At 36.6% G+C, this 27,439-nt stretch overlaps 2 protein-coding genes across 5 annotated transcripts; one reads left to right on the top strand and one right to left on the bottom strand.

The window, feature by feature from the left end:
• The first annotated feature begins 1,375 nt into the window (after nucleotides 1–1,375).
• LOC149069222 (uncharacterized) lies at nucleotides 1,376–10,397 on the top strand. 2 transcript variants are annotated; one of them, XM_089251247.1, is made up of 2 exons: nucleotides 1,376–1,527; nucleotides 6,238–10,397. In XM_089251247.1, the coding sequence occupies exon 2, from the start codon at nucleotides 6,270–6,272 to the stop codon at nucleotides 8,325–8,327; it is 2,058 nt and encodes a 685-aa protein (XP_089107373.1). In that variant the 5' UTR covers nucleotides 1,376–1,527; nucleotides 6,238–6,269; the 3' UTR covers nucleotides 8,328–10,397. The 2 variants fall into 2 exon arrangements, with proteins under 2 accessions (XP_089107373.1, XP_089107374.1); XM_089251248.1 differs by having other exon boundaries at nucleotides 1,399–1,509.
• A 598-nt stretch (nucleotides 10,398–10,995) lies between these two features.
• LOC149069221 (vesicle transport protein GOT1B) lies at nucleotides 10,996–27,053 on the bottom strand. Of its 3 annotated transcripts, none has more exons than XM_089251253.1 (6): nucleotides 26,838–27,044; nucleotides 24,265–24,356; nucleotides 22,249–22,427; nucleotides 20,148–20,229; nucleotides 18,726–18,747; nucleotides 10,996–11,260 (listed from the first exon to the last, which is right to left on the bottom strand). In XM_089251253.1, exons 1-6 carry the CDS (start codon nucleotides 26,860–26,862, stop codon nucleotides 11,253–11,255), a joined length of 408 nt encoding a protein of 135 aa, XP_089107379.1. In that variant the 5' UTR covers nucleotides 26,863–27,044; the 3' UTR covers nucleotides 10,996–11,252. The 3 variants fall into 3 exon arrangements, with proteins under 3 accessions (XP_089107379.1, XP_089107375.1, XP_089107378.1); XM_089251252.1 differs by lacking the exon at nucleotides 10,996–11,260 and adding an exon at nucleotides 15,112–15,150; XM_089251249.1 differs by lacking the exon at nucleotides 18,726–18,747 and having other exon boundaries at nucleotides 26,838–27,053.
• Between the last annotated feature and the right edge of the window lie 386 nt (nucleotides 27,054–27,439).

Here is a 27,439-nt window from a genome sequence, read left to right as displayed (position 1 = left end):
AGACCACGGTGTGCCAGATTTTACCGAAATTGCTGGATTAACTTTGAAGAAACCCATTGAAATAATATATGAAATTTCGTGCAAAGACATAGTCAGGACGTGATCAGCAATTAAGAAATATTAGAACGTGTTAAGGGGTTAGGGCATCAGGAGAAAAGTGACACCACACCACCTAAATATCCTGGACTACTGGACGTGCTGGATTAGAGCACGACCGAATTCTCGAGAGACTACTGTAGTTGAATTGAAATACTCAAATAAAAATTTATCAGATAATTTATATATCTTTAGTTTTGCTTACCGTTATTTTTGGAGATTCTGCAATCTAAATCCTAAAGGAAATCTTGAGGATCGGCATGAAAATTTTTTTCATTACAATAACACACATTACAATTACATTAACAATAAACACTTTTCGGTCTGACACAAAGATGTTGTCTACCCAAGCCTCCTTGACCAATCCAAAAATGTAGCTCTTTTTTTTAGAAAGAAGGAAAAGAAACCCCCTTGATTTTTTTCAGCCGGGGAGGGAGTGTTAAAAGAGAAACAAAAATCACGTGATTCAGAATGCATGTCATTCAGCATTCATTTCAAACCCCACTTTTTTTTGTCATATGGTCGTATGGTTCCAGTCATAGATTGCAAATGTATATGTTGTTTGAACCAGCTTATAGTATTTCATTCAAACAAGTGGGAGACAAAATCACAATAACAATAAATTACAATGTCTCTTCTTTCTTTGTCGGGGAAGAACTGGCCCTTGAGAGCTGCGTCTTGTAAATTGTTCTTTTCTTTCAGTTCCCGTTTTTCTTCCATACGTACTCTTATACGTACAGTATACATGAAAAAACAAAAAAAAATTGCGGTTAAAAAAAAAAAAAGGGAGAGCAGATACTGTACTTAGTTCAAGAGATTTGTTGATGCGCATGTAAATTCATATGTAGGATGAAGCACACAACTATTTGGAGGCCTTCCGCTCTGCCGAGGCCCCAGGCGCGCCTCGTGCGCCTGTGCGGTAATCCGCCACTGGTAATGCATCATTTCCCGCAATTGCAATAATATTTGGCAACTTTGTTTGCTTTTGTCGTCGTTTTTGGTGATAACTGGCAATGTCCCGTATTTTCCCGTATTTGGAATCCTAATGTCCCATATTTTTCTCGAAGAAATATGGTCAGCCTATTCATATGGTCAGCCCTGCAGTGAATTAATTTGAAGTCCTTGAGGGCTTTTGCTGCTATCTATCGAGCAATTTAAGAACTTCAATGTGGAGTCACAACAATACTTCCTAGATACACATATTGATATGAAGTTCGAGTTGTTCTTCAGTCGGGTTACTTTGAAGAGGATCTGGCAACTTTGTTTTTTTTTTTAGACGGGGCTAAACCTTAAAAAAAAAATGTTTGGGTGGGTGATGGCGTCGATTGCGTTTGGTTGTGTCTAGATCCCGATTCTTTCGCGAAAATCTGAAACACGAATAACGTTTGGTGAAGAATTAGAGAGAGAAGATATGTAATTGCTTTTATCTTTGTATGAATAATCTCTCTTTTATCTCTTTTTATCATAGTTCGTTCATTACTGTATTTAATATTTATATAGTCTCGTACATATTCATTTGTTGATCGAAATGCATTCTTTTTTAAATTTAATAATTAGAAGAGGGAAGAGTCACTCAATAAAACTTGAAATGAATAGAGTTGCACATTCCTCCTAACTAGATATAATCCTTTAAGCCGGGTTTTCCTAGGAGCGGGTTTCCTGTGCCGCGCACAACGTGATTCACCCAGTGCGACACGCCGTCCACTCATTAATAAGAAAAGCAGCATGACTGTTTTCCTACAGAGCGCTATACGCCTCACGGCAGCGCTTTACGTCGGGCGTGATTGGCCAGCTGCTTCTAGAGGAGTCAAATGCGTCGTGCGCCGCGTGTTTTGCCGATGTTTTCTTCCTTTCGAACTAGAGCATGCAGACGACAGAGTAGCTGATGCCAAGGCCATATACAAAAAAAAGCTGTGCTGATCTGATGCGCCACGCTAGGAAAACACAAACGCGTAGCATGATTATGTAACACGTTTCTGCCGGCGCGAAATGGTCTAATTCGGTTCACGCGGTGCAAAAAACATTCTTTGGAAAACTCTGCTTTACATAAACTTCATGGGTGCAGTGGCTTCGCAACTGGTCGTGGTGAGCGCTGGCCCACAAGTATGTTATAGCTTGGGACCAAGCAGGGCCGTAACTAGGATTTTTTGGGGGGAAGGGGAATGCAAACATGATTTTACTGCACTTTCCATTGCAAAATTCTGCCAAGATTCTGTAAAGTCTGGTTTTCCTAGGTATAGGTGTTATGCACCGCATGAACCGAACTGGATCATTTTGCATCGACAGAATTATGTTATATAATCGTGCAACTGGATTTCCTCGTGTGGTGCATCAGCTCAAAGCAACTGTATAGTATGTACAGTGTGCGTTCAATAAGTAAAGAGACCAAATTCATAAAAAGTCATTTATTGGACATATTCATACAATAGCACCCTCCTGTGTCAATACATTTATGGAGGCGGTGTTTCCAGGCCAGGAAGGCCTTCTCTGGGAGGTCTTTTAGAGCCGATGTAACATGAGCCTGGATGTTTTCAATCGTGTCCCAATGTTTTCCCTTCAGGTCTTCTTTTAAGCTAGGAAACAAAAAAAGGTCTGGGGAGCCAGGTCAGGACTGTTGGGAGGCTGGGAACCCGTGGGGTATGGGCCCTGGCCAGGAAATCCGTTGACAACGAAGACGCTTGGCGTGTTATCGTGATGAAGTTTTCATGCGTCCTTCATGTCACTTCGGCAGCACGCGACCCTACTTTTCAGCAAGTTCCTTTTGGTGACAATTCTGACATTAAAGAAGACAATGAGCATGGTTTTGATCCCGGACAAATCACATTTTCGTTTATTCAGGAGGTTGATGGATGTCCACTGCTGGGTTCATCGGCGACATCCTCTTGGCCCTCCTTGAACGACTTGTGCCATCAGTGAACTTGATTTGGACAAGCTATCATTCCCAAAGGCCTGCTGAATTAATAGAAACATTTCGGTGGCAGACTTCCCAAGTTGAATGCAAAATTTGATAGCGTAACGTTGCTCCATAGAACTATCCATCGCGCTGTGTTACATTAAACTCAAAATGGGCTTCACAAAATGCGCGTCCTGACTTTCCGGCAGCTTGGAGCCAACCGAGAATGCGTGCGTTATGAAGCTAACACCTTCTCCACCTAGCCCAGCAGGTTAGGTGGTCTCATTACTTATGGAACACACCTTGTGCATGTCCCTCACATCAGCTACTCTGTCGTCTGCATGCCAGCTGGTTTGAAGGGAAGCGAAAGAAAACACAACAATAATGAAGAGAAGATCAGCAAAACACTCAACGCATTTGACTCCTCCAGAAGCAGACCGGCAATCACGTCCGACGTAAAGCGCTGTTGAGAGCTTTATTGCGCTCTGTAAAAAAACAGTCGTACTGCGACAGTGTGTTTCACGCGGGGCATATCACGTTGCGCGTGGCACAGAAAACCTGCTCGTAGGAAAACCCGGCTTAAGCGGGATTGTGCTAAATTTGGTGATTATATGTTGTCGCCAACTGATTATCTTGACACTTTGCCTCTTTCAAAATTTCAAATAGCTTCGGTACAAGGGGGGCCACTTGGCAACTTTTATGGGCACAAGAAGGAAAAAAATCACAGGCATAGAACATGATAACGGAAACCAACAGATTATTATTATAATAAGTAAATATAATAAACAAAATAACAAGGTATCCAGACTCTTCTAAATGTTCTTTCTGTTGTATAAATACATATTCGTGGTATGAAAAAATAAAAATGCGGGACTGTTTAAAATAATAAACCGATCAGAGTATAAATAAAACCCAGACTCTCTATTAAATAAAAAAATAGCTCAGGGCATGCGAAAAAGTAAGAAATGTTAAAGGTACAACCCAATAGATTTATATCCAATAATTCGAAAATCATAGCTAACAGCATAAACATAGTATAACGGCGGAAAATGAAACAAAATAACTGTCAGTAATTTTAAAAGACTCGCTGTGGTAACAAAGGAGAAAACACCACTCAACTAGCGCCACCTGGTACGAACATACCAGAAAGCATAGAAAAACAACAGCTCCATCTTGATAAAAACTATCTAAAACAGACTTCTTCAACCCAAACGAGCACCCAGAGTGCTCAATGCTAGTGTAAGATTTTGTGCTCGAGATCACTATCAACGTCCCAAGTAAACCCCCTTGTACAAATTGTATTGATGGATTGAAATCATCCGGATTTCATGCATTGGTATATCAAACTTGCCATAAGGCTGATCTTTTGATGATGGATACAGGCAGTGCTTGCGACTAGAAAAATGTTGAAGACCTCTGATTTAGTATGACAACCACCCAGATTGCAATTATGTCGCCGTTGGTGACTTATCATTGGATGAGAGTGACATCCTCAGATAAGTTGCCATCTGGTGGCAAGTGTGAGCTTTGGCCTGAGTTAGGTCAGACTGTCCATGTACGCTCCCGTTCAGTGCACACAAGCTCCAAGGAAAGAGTGAGATATTTGTTACCTTTGTAATCTAGTGCGTTCACTCGGAAAGTGAAAGGACGTGGGGGTTTGATTCCCGCAAGGACAGTTGAATTTTCTCTTTCCTAAATCAGGGCTCCCACTCAAAAAATGAGAAAAAGTAGGAAAACGCAGGACTAAAAAATAGGATGGTGGAGGGTAACCCCCTTAGACAACATAATGGAAAAAAATCCCTAAAAAAAATTGACTTTTCAATTAATTTTTTTTTTCATAGCACTATTTCAGTTTCCTATAAGATTGACTCAAGCCAAAGCAAAATGATAAATGACTTGGTTACAAAACCAATTTTTGGCCAAAACAGTGTACTAGCAACCACAGATAATTCTTTGCTGTCTCTCCTCATATATATATTACATTCTTTTTTGGAGTCTTCCAAAGTGCAGAGCTTGTTGACTCTCTTCGACAATGCACAGCAAATTTTGAAGACGTACGTTTTTCAAGAATGACGCTCCTTCGAGACCACTTTCAAAAGCACAGTGTGCGAAATGTGTAGATTACAAGATCCGATATAAATAAGGCAAGGTGAACCAGATAGTTTTACTGCGTTGTCTATAATTTTTAAAGGAATTTGTTCACATTTTACTTTCAATGCCAGAGCATTTTTCGCAAATGAAGCCCTTCCATTTCTAGCTCTTTGCTGAGCATTATAAATATTGTTTATGCCTCTTCATGCCTTAAAAATACAGAAGACAACTGAATGCTATTGGGTAGCATCAGAATCACCAAACCTAGAATAGGCCTATGTATCCAACTTTTTTAAAATGCAAACCGTTGTTTCACCTATTTGCACCGGAATGATGAATGTTAGTTACTGTCCAAGACCATGAAGTAATAAATACAAAATTATTTTTCCCATCCGGACAGAAGTTTTTAATGACTACTACTTGAACCCTCGTTGACTACTTGTTGAACCCTCAAACTAAGCAAATGAAAAATTAATCAACCAAATGGTCCACATACACCTTTCCCCCCCCCCCCCAAATAACCTTAAAAATAAAATTTCTGCTTTGGCAGAATCATTAATTGCATTCTTCAACATTTGTAATATTTGGCAATATATCAATGATTTCCTGCTCAATTAAAATCAATTACGCAAATTTTGTCGATAGGATTTGATCAAAAAGTAGGACAAAACTGAGAAAGTAGGACATTTTACCAAAAAGTAGGATGAGTGGGAGCCCTGCTAAATATATCTTCACATCAGCCAGCTTAAAGACCTTCGTATGGGTAGCGGGGAGTGACATCATCCTTGGATATTTGCTAATGACTCGCAAATCTGGACTGGAAGCAAACCTCATAATATCAACTTTTCATTTGACATTACATGTCTTTGTGACTATTTCTCAACTGCACACGCACGGTGTATGAACATTCCTCTTGGGAATTTCTGCTGAATTGGTTTCATGCAGGAACATACTGTGTGTGTGAGCAGCTCTAACTTATGTTATTGGATGGAGTCGCGTAAGGACTAGTGTTGTACTGGTGCTGCTATCTTTTTTCAATATTTTGAAGTGAAAACACAAGTGTGCTAACCAAAATGGATTCACGCACTTGCCTGGTATGCAAGTTTTTTTTTTTTTTTAAAAATGCAGAAGTAATGAAGCTTACTTTTCTTTTCTAGATTATTTACTTGGCGGAGACATATTATCGACCATGGAAGATAAGATAAAGGTGCTGCCTCATTCTTGCTTCATTTGCAGCAAAGCATTTGTTCGAAAAAACACTCTTTTGAAACATTACAAGACGCATCCACGAGAGCTCGGAGAAAACCTTGAGTTTTTAGAAGAAGAAAGAATGAAGTATCTTGCCAAGAAATACCCTAACATGGTATTCACAGAAAACATGGATCCGTCTGCAAATTCAACTTCAACAAACGGTCAACAATCTACAATCGATCATACTTATCCAGAACAGTTCAACATTTTGAGTGCACTGAACCTCGTTGAAAAAGAATCCTATGAGTGCACTTACTGCAAGGCTTGTTTTCTGGCTTCCAGCAGTCTGAGACGTCACATCAAAACAAATCATCCGGAAACACAGATTGAGGAGCTTGATTCATTTGCTCCGATGGAGTTCGTGGAAACAAGGTTCAATGAAAATGAGGTGGAGAGATCGTACAAGTGTGATATCTGCAATGAGGAATTCCCGTCGCAAAGCATCCTTCAAATTCATGCTGATGTTCACGTAGAGAAGCACGAGGCTTGTGAAATATGTCCAGCGAAATTCAAGAGGAAAAGTGATCTTCAGAAACATATGTTGAAGCACACGAGCAATGAGGAATTACATACTTGTGAAGTATGTGGAATGGAATTCTACAAGAAGTCGGCGTTGAAACTGCATTACTTGGGACACAGGACTGAACGCCCTTATGTGTGCTTGATTTGTAATGAAAGCTTTTCTGTGGAGTCTCAGTATCAGACGCACGTAAGCAACCATAATAATAAAGAAGCAACTCATATCTGCAAGATTTGCGATGAAGCTTTTACAAAGAAGAAAGATTTGCAAGAGCACAAGCTTACTCATGGAAAAAAGAAGTATGTGTGTAAAATTTGTGGTGAGACTTTCAAGCAGAAGAGCGAGCTTTCAAGCCATAAAGATGTACACAAGAAAAAAGTATACTATGTCTGCCGTGTCTGCGATAAGGCTTTCAAGCACAAGCAAGAATTCGAAGATCATAAAGCCACCCATGAAAAAAGTCGCAGAAGTCAGCGTAGGCCACACCAATGTCGTAAGTGCTCGAAATCATTCAGATTGAAATCTGAGCTGATGGAGCATGAAATGCAACATGAAGGTACTGAGGTACATGTTTGCAGCCTGTGTTTCGAACAGTTCGATTCCAAGGAAGACTGCGAGCAACACAAGATCGCAGATCATGTTGAAGAGCTGCCTTTCTATTGCAACATATGTTTTGAGAGATTCGAGTTCAAGAGTGATCTAAGGGGACATAAGTTGACTCATACCAAGAAGAAAGCTAATTGTAAAAATGAAGAAGAATTTGAATTCAGGGTGGAGCCAGCTGAAAAGAAGGGCAGGAAACGAGGCTATAACTGCAAAGTTTGCGACGAATACTTCCCTGCTAAAGTGAGGCTGTTAGAACACGAGAGCACTCACAAGGAGGCAAAAGATTATGAGTGTGAATTGTGCGATTCAGCTTTTACAGCCCAATCTGATCTTGATGAGCATAATCAATACAAATGCAAGAAAAAAACACAAGTTTGCAAGAATTGCAATCTCCGATTCTCCTCTAAAGAAGAGCTACTGGATCACAAAAAAATCCATAGTAGAAGGCAGCCATTCATATGCAAAGTGTGCAACGAAGGTTTCAGTTTGAAAGATGATCTCGAGGAACACGGGAAGATACACAATACAGACATAGCTTATCCGTGCAACATATGTGACAAAATCTTCACGCAGAAAGAGGCCCTCAAGGAGCACAAACAGAGTCATGAAGGCGAAATAGTCTATATTTGCAGTGTTTGTGATTCAACCTTTGACAGTAAGATAGAGTTCAGAGAACACAGAGCGACACATGGCCCGGGGATACCGCATATCTGCAAAGTCTGTAGCGAGGCTTTCCTAGCTAGACGTGACCTGAAAAAACATTACCTGAAGCACATTTTGGAACGTCCAAATATGTGCCGCTTATGTAATGCTCCGTTCGAACAGTGGGCAGCTTTGAGGCTGCATTATCTGAATCATACAAGAACTTAAACACGTGCCAAAATCTTGGCATTTCGAGAATGGCAGCAAATACTTTCCCATACCTTTATTTTATCACGGTTTATTTTCATGAGTAAATGTTTACACGAGTCTGTATTGTAATGTTTGTTTTCTTGCATATCTTCACATGACAAACTTTATTAAGATCGAACTAAAGGATTTTTATGTGTATATGTTACGGTGAATGTGATAAATTGGTTATTATGCATACTTACCAATCATCTTATGTTTGATAAATTTATCACTTTTACTGGCAAATATACATAATACTCAAGTGTCTTGGGTGAATTTGATTATTTATCGCCTTTATCTGTGCGTATTGTGCATTACACACCAGTGTAATTGAATTCGATAAATATGAAGAAAAAAAATCCAAATGAGTCTAGTATGCGTGAGAAATTTTACATTCATATGCTAATTATAATGATACAATAGATGTATGAATTATGTATAGTATAATTATATAGTATGATTTATCATGTATGCCAATGTCATGACGCTTGGGTATTATACATAATTACAGGTAAAAGTGATATTTTCTTGGTACTTATTAAATTTATCAGTGGCACTTGGTTATTATGCATAATTACCTGTAAAAGTGATTAATGTAGGGAAATTTACCAATGACGCTTGGGTACTGTCCATAATTGCTGGTAAAAAAATTTAGGGAAATTTATCAAACTTACCGAAATGCTTGGTGATTATGCATAATACCCAGATTTATCACATTTACTGCAACATATATGCCTTTTTAAATTTATTAAAATGATCTTACATTTAAATGTCTCTTTGCATTCAAAATCTGGAAGTTTTCTGCAATTTTAACATGTAGGAGATAGTTTGCAAAACTAATGATTCAAAGATTTTTAATGTGTTGTCCCCCTCCCAAATACAAAAGAAACATCAGCAATGTCTTTTGACTTAGCAAATGAATCTGTACTTACCATATAATTTTACAGCCAATTTTTTTTTAATATGTGTGTTTGGAAAATTCATATTGCAAGTAATGTCCATTTCCCCAAAAAATAATTGTTTTTTGGAAATCAGAATTTCTAACGAATCTGAATGCTGGAACATATCCAATGAGAGACTCCCTAATGTACTTACGATGTTTGTTATGAGCGCTTCGCATGTGCTACCATCTGAATCCCACATGGGGAGTGAAAGTGGCAGGCACCCGAATTTTAATTTTTATGCAGGTATCATGTTGAACTAGACTTGAATCCTCACGATGTGATAATTAGACTAGAGTAATCCGCTCTGTGTAATCTAGTTATTGCACATTTTAATATATATACTCAAACTATAATTTTATTTCAGAACACGAAAGTTCCTGTAACTTTTGTACCAATATTTGTATTACATTTTGAACTTCTGAGCAGAGGAGAGAGAGTAGCATTGAAAAACTTCACATATGATTTAAATGCTGGTTTGCCATTAGTCCTTCATTGTAACACATTTTTGAATATTTTAACTTTTTATTATGATTGCTTTCAAACATTCCAACCTAGAAAAAATTAGGTGTATATATATATTTTTTTTTGCCTCCCAATATATATGAGTGGTAACAAGAGGTTACTGTATCTCTATTATGTAATGATTACTAGATAATCAAATATTTTTTTATACCTAACCTAAAATATTATTCTGATAATCCGATTATGGCTAAAGTGATTGAGAAAATGATAAAATAAGGAGTATATGTTTTTGTGTTATCTTGGTGAATGTTATATAACTTCCCCCCCCCCCCCACGCTAAAAAGCATGGATGTGCAAACTTTCTTTGTATCAGTTGATTATCTTATTTAGTTTAATTATTTCTTATTTAGTTAAGTTTTGCCTAACACAGTGTTACAGAACATTTTAGAAAAATAACTTCCATAAAGTAACATGGGTATAGTAAACATTCAAATGCCATTTCCTCTTTTTTCTCCAAGGAGATTGCACATTCATGCTTCTAGCATGAGGCGGACAATACAATATCATTTATAGAATTCCTCACATTCATAAAAAATGTTTTACTGTATATATCTTGCTTGCATACAATAAATAGTTAATCATATTTGACGTTTTTCTTTTTTTTATACGATATTATATTTTCAGAGTTTCTTTGAAGAAAATTAAAGGATGTTTCAGTAATTTCCCAAGTATAATCAACTCATACAAGTTTAGCTATTTTAAGGGGAAAAGGAAATTTCCTCCTGTATATTCAGCATTTGACTTACAGTTGTCGTACTCATCGCCAATAATGAAATCTAAAGAAATGGAAGCAGAGGGTGCCGATGTGTTGGAAGGATGATTAATCAATTTCTTTCAATTTGTAATTTTTGAAGTTATCAACTTAAATTTTTCTGAGATTTTTCTATGCACCCATCCATGTCTACCACATCCTTGAGCAGGGTGTTAGGCTGGGATCTTTCATGGGCCTTTATAGTGAATTTAAAGCATGAAGAGAGAGAAAAAAAAAAGAGAACTGCCTCAGCCACCCTTGTGAGGGGCCATGCACCCTGAATTGTATGCTGTCTCCCAGGACCTCTTGCAAACCAGAAGGCAAGCATGCTACCATCTACATCACTGAAGACACTACCTTGCCTTCCTTATTTCACATGCACTGTGGCGTGATATTGATTCGAATTACACCAATGAATGTAAAATATGAATATTTGTAAAAAGGAAAGAATTTAATTCAATCAAAAAAATGACCATGGAAATAATGCATTACTGTGGGTCGAATGAGAATTCGTTATAGCAAGAATCTCTTGAGTGATCTTCTCTGCTAGTTCAAGCCAAAATAAAGACATGAAAAGTGTCACATAGATGATTATGAAGAAATGACTTCACTAGCAATATTGTTATATTTCACATTTATGAAGTAGCGATTTACACCATCGACCTGCTCGGATCCCCTGCTATCCTGTCAAGGACCTGTAGGGGAAAAAATATACATGGTCACTCTTATAGGTAATATAGAAAAATTCTTTTGGGTGGTTTTATAACTATTGATACAGAAAAGAAAATTAAATGAATCTAAATATACAATCAAACCCTGCTGTCGTGAGTCTGAATCGAAACAAAGTTTTTGGTTTATTCCATAGGACAAGGTTGCTCAACCTAGAGAAGAATGCAGACTACTTCATTGGTTTGCAAACGTGTTGCACGCCACTTAAGTGATCTGGAAATGTATTGTAGGCAGCTCAAGTGCTCTGTAACTGTGCCGCGGGCCACTTAACCCTTTAAGCCGTATTTACAGTTTTCCTGATCTACCTATAACTGCCACGGTGGAAATCACTAAGCCTTCTAGAAATTGCCACCTATTTTCAAGAATTTTTTTTTCCTAATTGTGCGAGCTGAAAAAAGCTCCCTCTCCACACAAAATAAAAACAAGAAAAAGGAAACTAGTAGTCCGTTATTTATGCTGTAAACTTAATCTCGTATAAAATACCTTGAGGAGAAACGAAGAGAGACTCACTCTCTCTCATCAGGGCTTGTTGATGCCAAAATGAGAGGGTTTTAGGAAACATATTTCGGGTTTGTCAAAATAAACCGGATCAAGTTAGACAAGATATCTTGGGATTGTGTCGCTATTATGCGTCTGGAATTATGCCAAAGGTCACTTAAGTGGTCCGTGAATGAGCTGTGGGCTGCTGGAGTGATCCAGAACTGTGCCAGTTGAGTAATCTATAAATGTGCCACAGGTCACTTAAGTGATCTATAAATGTGCTGTAGGCTGCTTAAGTGCTATGGATTTGCATCATGGGTCACTCAGGTGATCTAACACAACTCCCTATAGGATCTGTAAATGTGCCCACTTAGTTCATTTTTACAAGACTAGGTTGGAGACTACAGGTCACATTTCGTCTGTGGGCCATGAGTTGGACATATGTCATAGGATAGTGTCTTGGATAAATTTGCTAAATTTTTTATTTCTTTCTAAGTTTGTTATAACATGGTTCGGCTAGATAATCAATTCAATTTTTTCCCTATCGGTAAATTTTTTTCAAATGCTCTTGTACATGAATTCACGTGTTCTTGTCACAAGCTACCAAGTTCTCGTAATTTCCATCAACTACAGTTTTTTTATTATTACAGTAGTCCATCATTTTGCCAGAATTTGGCGAATAGAAAAAAGTTTAGGTGCCTAAAAAATTTCCTAGGATGAGCATGATTTTTCCTCATGAAAAACAGTTATAAATATTAACAAAACAAAATATTTCCTGGATATTATGCTGAGGTGAACTCTGAAAGAAAAGTCATCAGGTCTCTGACGGGACTCAAACCTGGTCTGGGTTTGAGTCTCGGTACAGATCCGATGAGTTTTGCTTGCCCTCTTGTAAACCGGCAAGCATGCTGCCATCTATACCACTGTGGTCCATCTATCTCTACCATCCCACTTGGAGCCATTTACTGAATATAAGAGAGGCTACTAATGTCTCAACTTCAGTGCCTCATGCCAAAGTGTGTGAAATAAGAAAATCAAGATAATATCTCCGGTAATGTAGATGGTAGCATGATTGCCTGGTTTGCAAGAGGGCCTGGGTTCAAGTCATACCTGGTAATTTTTCTTTCAGAGGTCACCTCAGCGTAATATCCAGAAAATATCTATTTCATTGATGTATTAGGCTGAGAAAAAAGCTGTCTATCTCCAGTCCTAAATATATATATTTTTACTTTTCAGGGACTTTATGGTTCCCCCCCCCCCTCATGTTGAAAGACACTGCAATGAAATCAGAAAACTTAGTGTCATCCCTTGAACTCTTAATTTAGCAATAAAATGCAGAAAATGATTGACACCAATACCAATTTTCTAGTCACAATGGCGACCTAGCACCTGGGATTTGTCTCACGCCCTGCCTCACACCATGCCTCAATATATAACATGCATTCTGATATTTTTTCTTTTTATCAGAACCTTTATAAATTTCACTCTGGCATCAGAATCCAAATAATGTTGACGGTTATATCACAATTTCAGCATATCCCTTTGTCACCCGACTAGACAACCTTTTATTTCTTTGTCACCCAACATGTGCAGTGTAATGAGGGGTTCTTTTATTTCTGTAGAATGAATACAAATGCAAACATTAAAAACATAACAGGCAAATGCACTAAGAGGTGGATGAAAAAAGGTACTTATAAAAGATGTGGATGTCAGATACAGCAACCAATATAAAAGCATATAATCAAACATATTTCACAAAAGAAACAACTAACAATTAATACTATATAATACACTACCCATAAAAAAAAGATCATGGCTGTCTTATCTAAGTAAGGATAGCTATCACACTTCTCTTTAAACAATCTCTTTTATCAATTGTGTTAGAGTACATGATTCCCCCGGAGGTGTGAGCTATTCTATTTTATTAACAACCCTATTAGAAGAGGAAACTCCCTGTGACGCCACAACCTGAAATGTCCTTTACCAATCAATACTGGTATCACCTCGTGGAAGCAGTCGATTGACAGTGCATTAATAACTTATGGTCCATACTTCCCATTGAAAATGTTAAATACTTCGATCATATCCCCAGACAACTGTGTTGTTCCAATGTAAATATATTCAAGAAATCAAATCACTTCGTAGCTCAAGCCTTGTGTACCAACAAGAGCATGTGTCTGCAACCCCTCAACTAAGTCTATGTCCCTCTGTAGGTAGTCTCCAAATAATGCTTAATAATTAAAAAAATACTCAAAAGTAATATCAGTATTAATCTTGGGTTAATATATGACATTTTCAGATAACAAGCACAATACACAGTATTCCATAAACTGTTCAACAAAATTGGAGGGATGATAGTATCCACCAGGTGAAAAATATTCTGATTCACAATGGAACGTATGGTCGCAATCAGAGTGCCTGAAAAAGTATAAAGTAAATTGTCATCGACTTCATAGACTCCTGGTGTCGTATTGATCTTGTCCGCTGAAACAAGGATTCATGCGACAAGATCTTATACAAAGTCTACGGATTATACTTGTTCACCAATAGTCTTTCAATGGATCTAGGTCTTATGAGCGTGGATATTACGTCACAGGTCCACCACGTCCAATCCACCGTTTGGAATATTTTGCAGTCATGACATGTCAGGCAGTAGTGCTAAAGTGTGCTGGGACTTCATGATGCAAAAACGTACATTTCCCTCTGTGTGATGAGCCAAACAGGTTGCAACAATCAAGGAAGCACTTCCTCCAAGAAGACACTGTACTGACACTCAAAGAAGATTGTGACCATAGGTTGCAGTGTAAATATTTGCTGCTATGGTAGTCAAGTGGTCATAGTGACAGACTCGCATCATGTGGAACTGGGTTCGAACCCAACCGTCACCATAGTGGTGGTCGGCTGAAGTTGGTTTTCTGTGGTTCCCAACTTCAAGGCGCGAATGTGAGCCGATCTCCCCTTTAAAAAAGCAACAGACCTACAAACAGTACAAATGTAATTCAATCATAACACATCACTCACTTCACTTCTGAAATATAGATGACGGCACTGAAAAATCAAGCACAACACTACATACACACTCAGACTGTTGGGTACACACACAGTTACACTTCCGGCACAACTCACTAGGTAGTAAATCGCCCATATATGGTGATAGACTGAGTTGTGCTTGGTTTGAAAAAAAGTAAATGTAAATATTTTTTGTTTGGCTCGATGGGTACTATCACCCTTTAAATTTTTTCTGAACAGTTAACGAATACCCTATAAATATGTACATGAAATACTCAGAGTAAGGACAGTTTGATTTCTTTTCTTGATCTGAGGACATTTAAATAATAAAATCTAGATTTCTCACCCCATCACACAGTCGGCCCCACTAAAATGAATGAATTCCAACATATAATATTAGACTTGGCAAGAGACGTATGAATCACTATTTCACACATAACAGTTAATATATCAATGATTTATTAAAGACTGATAACACTAGACTCTCGTTAATCCAGCACATATCAGACCAGTATGTGTGGATTGTCAAAATCGCCAGATTATACTGGAAGTTAATTGAACAGAGCCTATTTAAATAAACTTCAGCGCAGAGACATGTTTTTTCTATGGGATCAAAGAGAGCCCAAGGTAAAAATGACAGATTACTAGTCGGGCCAGACTGGTGCACGGCCAAATTATTGAGAGTCCACTGTAATTAGATGAAATTATTTAAAAAATTAACGTTAAAATTGGCCATAAAAGAAAATTTGTGTTTTTTCCATGTCAAGGTCTAGTTTTAGAAGTTAATTTATGAAATATTGTCATCTAAGAGTACTTACAACGAATGCATTAGACATGGTTTTTACATATTTCAAACGTACCCATCCCCCCTCCCACCTGCATTTTGCTCCGAGATGTGAAGCAGGGTGTGTCCCGTCCTTCAATATCTTTGTGGCAAGACTTTTTTTAAAGGGGAGGCTGACTTGCATTCACACCTCAAAGTTGGAAAACCAACTTCAGCTGACTAAAAATGGTTGTGCTGCCTGCATAAAACAAATTCTGGCCCCCTCATAATGCAAAGCCATCATGATATCCACGTAGCATCTCTGTGGTTATCACAAAAGAGTGAATGCATATCTAGATTTCACATCAAATCCTGACTACAGTAGCAGGGTTCATACAAAATTTTCAAAATGAAAAATAAGGAGTTTTTAAGGAGTTTCAAGCAGTTTTTAAGGAGTCATGGCAAACTTCATAACTTACAAGTTTTACAGCAAAAAAAAGGGCGGGGCACATATGCTAATTTATTTTTAATTTGCAAACAAATTTTCCCTCTTCTCAAAAATATAGATGTAGAAGTGGTTCAAAAATTACAAGTTTTGATTTGTTACCCAGCATCATAAGAATTCATAAAATAATCAATCCACATACATGCTTTCTGCCATCACCAAAGTGTTCTAAAACCTTCAAATATTAGTCAAAAATATAATGCAGGTATGCACAACCATTGGATGTTCCAATCCCATCCCCTGCTTTCACACTTTCCTATTACAAAGAGAGAGAGCGGGTTTTTTTTCTCTTTTCTTCCTCTTAATATTCCGGGGAAGCTTTCTCTTATTTTTCTAGGCAATGCTAGTCATCACCATGGGGAATGCCTATTCTAAGAAAGATCATCCCTTCAGAGAAAAAAAAAAAAGGACTTTTTCACATGTGGCTGCAAAAAGTAAGGAGTTATAAGGGCCCTTCCAGAGGGAAATGAAAAGTTAGGAGTTTTTAAGGAGTTTGTAAGGATGTGCGAACCCTGAGTAGACTTGATAATCCAGCCCTTTCAGTAATCTGGCGTTTTTTCTTCAAGCATAGAAGAAGAAAGTGTCACTGAATGTCTGTGCGCAGAAGTTTATGCAGTTCAGGCTGCTTAATGTGATCACATTGAGATTCAAGGTTTCTGATAACAATAACTGATTGATAACTATGTCCAAAAGAAATTCAAAAACAAATACACAATGACAATCTCCAGTTTAATCAAACAGGGACGTATGAAAACGGGGCTAAAATCCTGCATTTATTATTATTCAGTCATAACGGGTTTTACTGAATTCATCCAATGTTTTACAAAACGATAATTTTTTTATGCACATGGTACGTTTCATAGATAACCTAAGGAAGTTTTTCGGCCGAGTAATTATGAAATTGAAAGGAACTGACCAAGAACTGAATAAAGGAGCTTTTGCTTTTACAATTCATTTTTCTCCATTATAGGTGGGCCATTGCAAAAGTAACTTCATAGATTATAGTGGCTAATGCTGCCCAAATAGGGCATCGTGAACTGAGTATGGAAACAATAATCGACAAGGAAAGGGTACACCCTCTTAATGTTGAAGACTTGGTCTTTTCTGACATGGTCCTGCAGGTTGATAACGACAATTTATTAAGACAGAAAGTCTGGTTAAACCTCAGCATCAAAAAGCTTTTGACAAAAAAATAATTAACGTAAACAGGAATCCTGACAACTAAAAACAAAATTTTCTCCCATGTTATAATAGTGGTATGTTCCGTACTTTGAAAAGTCATTACAATACCCAAAAATGACAATATATATATATATATATATATATATTTTATTCATAATCCTAATATGTGGCGTCTACTGTATTTGAATAATCAAATAGGCCTTTTCAAGTAACTTCCAGTAATCTGCTGATTTCGATAATCTGGCACATCCTCGTCTTATATGTGCTGGATTAGCGAGGGTCTACGGTATTTCACCTGATTCACATCCATGTGAGCTAAACCATACCTTACAAATAGTACACCAAAATTTTCCATTCAAAAGAGATCTTTATGATTAAGTTGTCAAAATACTTTTTGATAACATTAAAATGAAAACTTTTCCTCAAATGGAAGTTCTATTTTATGCCTGGCTTAATGTTGTTTTCCACTTAATTCTCCACTGAAAGAGTGCTAATGGGTACTGGAAATATGAAATATAGTAATACACCCCCAAAGTTATGCGATAGATGGGAACTATGACAACCATGTACGTCTAAGCTGGGATATGATTTTGCATACATATTATGCGTATTTCTACACATAAATATTAATTGATTGGGACCAAAATTTAGGAAAAACATATCTTCCCTTAATGTGGGTGCATCACTAAAATTTTATGAAGCCATAAGAAAGCATTAAAGTTGTTTTTCGACTGCAATCCAGTTCTTAGAAAAGGTTCTATTCCTTAAAATCTACAGAAATGAAAAAAAGTCACATGTTTTAGACACTTTGATAACACCTTGGTCCATCGAAAGAAATGAATCGCCTATGTTTGGAGGCAAAGTAGCAACTTTGACCCGCAGGTTGATATTAATTGAAAGTAGCAAGCCAGTTGCATTATCAATGATGGGCATCACATTAAACAGATTTTCTTCAGGTATGAAATTGCAGCCTTCTCAGAAGAAATGGCAGATACCATACACAAGCCTTAGGGTTTCATTCCTAAAATCATGGCAAAGTTGTATTGTAGCCCTGCCAAAATTCAGTTAAATTTCATCACATAAGATGTTCTGATCAACCAAAATAATTCTTACATTGATTAGCCTATCACTTGATAATTTTTACTATCTCAGAAGTAATCCTGTGTTATACTTGAATTTCAGGAAGATGCCCTTTTCAGAGAAAATCTCGTAACACAACTCCAAAATCATGCAATTCTGGGTAGAGTAACTCAAGGGTATTACTGAACATTTCGGAAACCGCCAGGTCTATTCACAAGATTTTAAAAAAAGTATCCATCAACAGAAGGTGTCTGCTATTGGAGAGGGATTTAACATAATGGGAGATTCTACTGTAATCTTAACAGTTTCAAATTCAATTTAAAATTGTGGTAACATTGGAATATAAAAAAATAAATGAGAAAATAATGAATAAAACTACAAAAATTTCTTTCAAAAAATATTACGATCTTACCTTTTTCTCCAGAACAGACCAGCTGGAAGGAAAAATTTTTCAAAGCAACTTAAAGCTATAACTACATTCTATGCAACACAAAAAAAAATCAAGCTTATGAAGAAAAGTTGAAAACTACTCATTCAAGCTGCACAGGATATGGATTATTCACTTGCGAACACATCATTTTTGTTGAACTAAAGCTCAACCTCAAAATCATACCAGCCTGAAGCTAATTTTCCAAGTACATTAATAGGACAACCCCCACCATAGAATTTAGGGCCCCCCAAACCTTGAACCCACACATTTACTGAACATCCAAAATTTTTTGACCGTCTAACATGGGGGCACTTAATGCTTTCGTTGCCTCTCTCATGCTATAGTCAGACCCTGAGAATAGCACAAATTTTTACAGGTTTTTTTAACCTTCCACTAAAGTTTCAAATTTAGGGTGTCTACCATGTACCCAAAGGAAAATTCTGACCTTTTCTTGACTATATCTTGAACTTTGCTGAAATCTTTCTTTACAGCAGTAATACCCAACATAGTGTCCACTACACCAATGCAAACAAACAAATCGCTTTGCAATGGTAACTATGTTGCAATTAAGGAAGCAGAAGTATTAAGCAATAAATTTGATATTTGTGGCCAAAATTTTCAAAAAAAATTACACATACATTCCTAGGCATACAAAGTTGTCACAAAAAATTTTGGCACAAAGTGAAGATTTTGAAACCATAAAACCTCTAAATGTTCTTTGGTACATCTGTGTTATAAGCTCAAGAGGTGCTTGACAGTTATGTTGCCAATCAGAAGTGAGAAATCGACGAATGACTGGTGAATAATTATGATAAATTTTTTATGGGTGTGGTTCCTGCTTGTTCTTTGCAATTTGGCTATTCAGAAAGAACTTGCCACCAAAACCGAGAAAAAGTTTAGAAAATTGACGGATGCTTGGTGATTTAACACTTGTTACTTAATGACATTTTCGATTCAAGACCATTATTTTTTTTCACAATATTAAATGTTTTAAATTTGTTCTTTGGTGATTTAAAGCACATTATTTGGTGTCACTAGCAATTCAACACTCGTTAGTGTCTGGAGACTTGGCAGCTATGCCAAGGTGTTTCTCAATATGTTTGTTATGAATAATTTTTTTATAAAGTTATAAATTATTTGTTATAAGTCATTGGTTCCCATATTGCTATAGTAAATCTAATCCAAGATGGAACAAGTTTGTTTTAACCAATAGCATCAATAGTAATAGAGTAGTGGTTGATTAACTGGATTCTACTTTTTGCAATGGAGTCAAAAGAAGGATTTGTGAACAATACAGAACAGTGATTTTTTTTTTGTTAATGTTCCCACGAATGGGAAACTAAAAAATAGAAAAAAAAAATCATGAATAATTTCATATCACATTCAAAAAAAACATTTGCTTACTTTATTTATACCCGGCAAATTTAATAAAGTTCCTAAAAGTGGTATTCTCCTCAAGAAATTTATAGCAACAGGCATGAAACCACTATAAAGAAAAGAAAAAAAAATAGAATAATGGTCACATAAAGATATTAAATTATAGGATAAAAATTAAGACAAAATGAAATAAAATTTTCAAATGATTTTAATTTAATGTACAGTGAAATCAGGATTATCTGACAAATCAGAGGTGAGAACAAGTCTTGTGAATATGCTGTCACTTTTTGTGCAACATCTATGTTTTATGGAACTTGGAAACTGTTTCAGAGAGACGCTACACAAATAAATTAAAGCTCTTTCAATCTTTCAAGTGTAGTTAGGTTTTCTTCTTTTAATAATGGATGCAATTTAGTTTTTTTTTCAACTGCAGGGCTTGATAAATCCCAGGCATTGGGTTACCACAGTGACTACAAAGAATTGTCACTGGAGCATAAAATCTTCTATGTGTCTACTTAGAGTCTGAGGACGACACAAAAAATTTGGAATTTATATCAGCGAAGCTCTTGATATGGAAATATAGAAAGTGATCATCAAGCAAGGCTGTCTTTACAGCATCATGGGTACTCTGCCTGATTGAAAATACTCGACTGTCAATTATTTTTTTGTTCTAGAAAATTGTTGCATCTAATCTTGTGGGGCTCCCAGGATTTGCCCAGGGCCGGAACTGGGGGGGGGGGGGGGGAACAACTGCACCAAGTGAAAAAATTTAAGGGAGTAGAAAATTTTAGATAAAAACAAAACCACCATTATGAAAACAAATTTTACAGTGGTGGTGGGGGCACAAAATCATGTTTGCCCCCTCACAGAAAGCCTTGTTACGACCCTGAGAATACACAAATGTTAAGATGGCTGTCACCGGAAAAAAAAGTACAAAAATATTTTACTTTACCATTTTTTCTGAAAAAATAAATTCTTGGCTTCTTAGCAATTTGGCTGCCACCTCAATTTTTTAGATTCATCAAACCTTGCTTAACTGCTGTTAAAGGGGTTGTTCAAATATTACATCAGCAGAAGTTCTGCCACTTTTATCCCCCCTCATCAGCAAAATGAAATAAGCTAGGCAAAATCCTCCTGGACTGGTATCATTCTCTACTAATTACATGGCGACATTCTTCTCCCAATATAGCTGATTAAATACACCATGTTTTTTCTTAGCTTAGGTTTTTTTAAAATTATGGGCATTCTGCAACATTTCCATTTGTGTCCTCAGTCGACTGATGTTAAATGAGAATACACTTCCATTACTACAAAAACAAAAAAATACTAGCTGATGATGACTCGTACTTGCTTTGGTTCGAGGTATTTTTATGGAAACTAATGAAAATATGGAAGGCTCAGAGCACCAAGTCCATCAAACCTGATTTGGAGAAAAATTGGCTCTCCAAGTTTTTTCCTGCCCATTGAACTCTGTGGTGCATCCTTTATTTTTCTGCTTTCTGTGACACTGGAATGAACTAAGAACTTAATTTTGGTAGCACACTTTTACATGTATTTGGCAAGTAAAACTTGAAAAAGTGAAAAAAAAAGGAATTGGTCAACTTGTACACTGAGCCCTCCATATGTGTCCTCAGTCGACTGATGTTAAATTAGTTTTTTTAATTCTGATTTGAATAAATTAAATTTCATATTTTCCCATTCAATTGCTAACAACTCCCCCCACTTTGCAGCAAAAGTAAGCAAATGCGAAACCTCTCCTCATCAGTGCTTAGGTAATACTTGAATGGCTTCTAACTACATAGAGTAAAACCTTTCTTTTGTGGATACTAGCGGGACAAAAAAATTGTCAGTAAAAGAGGGATGAATGTTAATTGAGGCTTTGAAATGCATATTTTTATTGAAAATAATTGTAATTCAACACATTATGCTATAACACACATAGCATAAATAATTTTTTTTTAAATTTGAAGGGGGCATGCATAAGATTTGTGGTCTTGATAATAACACAGACTATGAAATGATCGGCTACCACCTGTTGATTCACATGGTTATCAAATTACTTTATTTATATGCACATTATATACCAAGATAACATTCATATATAGATGCGTATGTATGTATACTTTACCTGAATAGAACAAAGAAACCATACATCTCGATGATCATTCCAACAAGTGGCCAGCCGAAAAGGACAATGAAAATACCTCCGAAAAACGCAGCAGATCCTCTTACTTTATGTCGCTGGAAAAAAAATCTGAAAGTTCTTTCCAAGCCGATCACAAAAGCTAATCCGGAGAGAAAAAGTATCTAAGAAGAGAATAAAGATCAATTACTATATTTTGACATTTTACATACACAAATGTGAAATGTACTAGGAAACAAATAAGGGATAAGACAAACATTTCTCATATGTCATCTATAAATTGAGGGAATTTCAAGCTATGTTATGCCAGATCCAGGATATGATGGGAAGGCGAATTATGTAAGTTAGTTTGATCCTCCCATTATTTTATGGGACAGACAAATTTTCCTGTATTATTCAACTCTTTGGAGGATGGGGTCATCCCAATCCCTCTCTGCATCTGCACCTGAGCGAAGGCCGACAACTTTAGCTATGAATGAAGCAAAGGAAGGCATCTTCAGATTCGAAAAGTGAAGGTAGACATTTTCAGTGAAGGAGCAGAGGCAGCCATCTTCAGCTACAAATGAAGTAGGGGCAGATATCTACAGGTGTGCAAGAGCCGAGACATATTTTCAACTATGAACATAGCAGACATATATTTTCGGCTGCAAATGAAGCCAAGACATATCTTTAGCCGCAAATAGGGCCAAGGCAGATATCTTCAGCTGCGAATAGAGCAGAGGTATGTGTGTTGGAGAAGTGATGTATTGTGTAGTGCAATGGACCATCTCGTATTTTACAGGACAAAAAAATTTTCCCCATGTTATTCGGCTTTTGGTAAGGGTGATCGCCCCCTATGGATTTGCGTTATGCAACTAGCAGTTACAATAAAAACATGTCAGTATTTTAATCTGGTTTCACGCCTAGAGATGTAAAATTCTCGAGAATAATCTTTTGGAGAATATCCTCATCATTCTCTGGTAGGACGGACTACTATTACAAATAACTTGAGAATATTCTTAAAGGTTCTTGATGAGAATATTCTCCTGTTATTTATAATATAGTTACATATAATATACTTGAGAATATTCTCTGGAAGGACTGCTTTCATAAATTACTGGGGAATATTTTTATAGAAAATAATAAGAATTATTCTGAAGTTATTAATAATAGTCCTTCCAGAGAATATTCTCCTCTATGAGAATATTCTTCAGTTACCAAAATCTTTCCAGAGAGTATTATCAAGAATATATGTAACAACATGTATTATAATAATCTTGACAAATAACTTGAGAATAATTATTATTTTCGATGAGAGTATATTCTCTAGTAATTTATAATAGTAGTCCTTTGAGAGGACTACTCAAGAGGAATATTCTCTGTCCTCGTCTCTCTTCCTGTCAAAATGAGAATATTGAAGTTTGTAGACCACAATATTGAAGCTTGAAAAAAAATTAAACCAACAGGGCTGAATTGCACAACTTTTAAAGAAATGTGAGTGATACAGAATTTAAGTGTATGCACATTGAAGAAAACAACAGTTCTGTATCTTAGAATGAAGGTATATAAGAATAGCTTGCTTTATAATCAACTTTGGTTTAATTTCTTTTGTGTGTGTGTGTGTGTATTGTGAACTTATTTCTGAAAATTTATCTAATTTAAAAATTTAAGGTTTTAATCGAAAGGTTTCTAAAATCTTCATAACCAGACTTTTAGCATCTCTCATCATGACCTGGAGAATATTCTGAAAACATTCTCAGAACTAAAAGTTGTCATTGGGGGTGATTATACCAAAAATTGTTTTGTTGTAAATGTTTCAGGCAATGAAAACTGATTTATACTTCATAATATAAACAAAAATTAGTAAAAAAAAATTTTAATTTAAAAGAAAAATGAATATTCTCCATTATTCTTCAATTTTTACATCCAGGAGAATATTCTCACCTCACATCTCTATTCACGCCTGTGGTCCCACTGTTAACATAACTAAGATTGAACTCTTTAGCAAAAAAAAAAACTTACATTTCCAAGAGCAAGAAGACCTTTATCAAACAAGAATACAACTCCAAGGAATAAAAAGAAAAATCCAAATCCTGTCAAGCCGATTCCAATCTCTGAAAAAAAAGAATATTGTACCACATACAAATCTGAATATACAGTCGAATCTCATTATAATGAACTCCAAGAGACCGGAGAAATCACTTTCGTTGTTACAAAATTTCATTATAAAGAAATTCCAGGTTTTTGCATTCTTCTTATGTAAACTTATCTGAGGGATTAGAAAAGTGTTTGTTAAACTGAGATTTTTTCTAGAACGGTATTCGTTAAAACAGGATTCGACTATTACATCTTGAGTTGAAGGCACTACGGAAAAACTATTTATTATATATTATTATATAAAAACTACTGAGTATTAGCAACAACTGTCAAGAACCCCTTGTAAAATTAACAAATCCACCTCTATGATTTGTTTTGAAACATGTTATGTATTTGCATATATAGTTGAATGTTAAAAATATTTTGTTCTTACCTCTATAAATCGATTTGGTCACAATAATAGTCATTATACTTCATTATTCATAGACTGAGGAATACACGAGATATTTTGATTGTTTTGCTGACATTTTAATTTTGTAAAATTTCTAGAAATTCAATGTGCTTGATTATGTAAATTATATTTTATAACTATGTAACGTTTGATATGTAAATTAGTTGTATTGGTTTTCTATTGAATTTTAATACGCCTTTACTGAGGTGGTCGGTCCTTGGAAATGGATCCTGCTGCACTTGTTATTTTAGATATAAATGCATTGAATTCTAATGATTGTTCTCAGTTTCATTATTAATTATAGGCGTTTCTATAGAGCACAGTTTGTTTAAATAGTCTCTCCCAGATACTGCTAGTCTATCTAGGAAGCTACTACAGGTGGGGCAGACTTTCAGAAACTTGCTAAATGCAAATGTGGCACCTTGGAAAAGTTTATTTTCCCTACTTGCCTGCTTCACCTGGATTATACTATCTTTGCTAGGGCTTTAAAACTGCTTAATGAAATAACCGGGGAACACATTATAAAAAAATTTCATTTTCTTTCTGATTTAATCCAAATGCTGTTCAGGTACATCAAGTTGAAAATAATAACAGCTTCGAAACTGGGCCCTGCTACCTAATTTATTAATTAATAAATATTCCAATACATCTGCGTTGCAGTGAGCCGCTGCATTTCTTATTCAATTTTTGGGAGGGTGACAACCTGGGAACACTGCATGCCGTTGGCATCACTTTTTTACTGTGATTCGCAACTTTAAAGCATGAATGTGAGATAATCTCCCTGTTAAAAAGTCTCGCCACATAGAGCAACAGATCTACAAAGGGTACAAACATTCAAATGTAACAATTCACTCACTTCACTTCTAAAATATAGATGACGGCATTGAAAATTCATATACAATACTAGATAAGCACTCTGACTATAAGGTACACATACCAACACATCCGGCACAACTCCCTAGGTAGTGAATTGTCCAGCCACTGTGGTGATTGAGTGATTATAGTGACGGACTCCCATTGCGAGGATCCAGGTTCAAACCCCACCACCAACATAGTGGTGGTCGGCTGAAGTTGGTTTTCTACGGTTTCAAACTTTGAGGCGCAAATGCAAGTCAATCTCCCGGTTAAAGTCTCGCCGCACAGAGGGCAACAGGCCTACAACATTACAATTATTCATTCATTACACTCACAGAGAGTTTGGAAAAACTCATGGTTTAAAAAATTGATTGCAGATGGCAGCACAGAAACTAACCTCACGGAAGGTTCACTATACATATACATTCCAACATATACCAATTCATTAGAAGTTCTGCAGAGGAATATGGACGAGGTGTATGTCTGGTTTAAGTAAAAGTTGTAGTAGTAAATTGCCCATGGCAATAGACCCCACTTGCACTGTTTGAAAAAAAACGTTAACCTGATTAGCGCCACAAATTTTCAGAATGAATCCATAGTATTGGGATTATAATGTAAAAAAAACGTCTAAATGCCAACTTTGTTTAAATGAACAAAAGTCTGTCAATTTCCAAAGCATTTCTTCTCCTAGCTTTTTATTTAGTCTTTATTTCGAAAGGAGTTGAAGATTTATCCTTTTCATTCCACTGTTATTATTGGTCAGCATAACAAATGACTTAAAGAATGATATGGTCCGGGGAGGGTCTTGGAAAAACACATTGAATAACAGAACATGTGTTTGCTGACACATGTTCACCTTAAAACCACCAATGTATTTAAAGAAACAAACTTAATGATAAGGGGGAAGTGTACAATGAACACACTGAGCTAGTTCATTTGACAGCATGGGTGGATACAGAGGGTTGCGCTGGCGACGGCATGCCTCCCCGACATTGTCGAATCAAATTTGGCGCGCTTTATAACCAATGGTACCTCCGACAATCCCACCACAACTAAACTGGTTACGAAGCCGCTTTTATCACTACAGTTGAAAACAAGATGTTTTGGCGCTTCACCGCTTCAGATTCGAAGCATGTAATTGTTTTAAAAAGCCATTATATGATAAGGACAATGTACGTAAAATAAATCTCACTTTGGAAATCAGTCAGTTCAAACATTTCGAAGCTACTTTCTCAATGTACAATTCTTCACAAGATTTGAATGCAATAAAATTTGCCTCAAGTGTCACGAAATTCGCATTATTTATCGAGGAATAAAAGGATTCATAACCGCCTCCACGTCATCTTGCAGTGAAATCCGACCACAGCTACACCACTGCCTTGACAAACGAGCAGATGCGAACGGCCGTAACCCCACGTTGTGTATTTTCCTGTGATTTGCACAAATAAAAATAAATAAATAAATTTTATTTTATTGTCATGTGCTTGTGAATACAATACATACATTGTGAATTTCATATAGCAAGACTAACGAATATTGTTATATATTAATAGATCTATAACATTAAAGCCGGGTTTTCCTAGGAGCAGGTTTCCTGTGCCGCGCGCAACGTAATTCGCCCAGCGCGACACGCCGTCCACTCACCAGTAAGAAAAGCAGCACGACTGTTTTCCTACAGAACGCAATACGCCTGACGAAAGCGCTTTAAGTCGGGCGTGATTCGCCGACTGCTTCTGGAGGAGTCAAATGCGTCGTGCGCCGCGATTTTGCCGATATTCTCTTCACTTTTGTGTG

The sequence above is a fragment of the Pholcus phalangioides genome, unplaced genomic scaffold (genome assembly GCF_987345545.1).
Source record: "Pholcus phalangioides strain wild (caught in Gottingen) unplaced genomic scaffold, Ppha-v1.0 ptg000024l_1, whole genome shotgun sequence".
NCBI classification, from domain to species: Eukaryota; Metazoa; Arthropoda; class Arachnida; order Araneae; family Pholcidae; genus Pholcus; species Pholcus phalangioides.
Note: the sequence above shows the minus strand (reverse complement) of the source record. Positions and strands in the feature narration are given on the sequence as shown.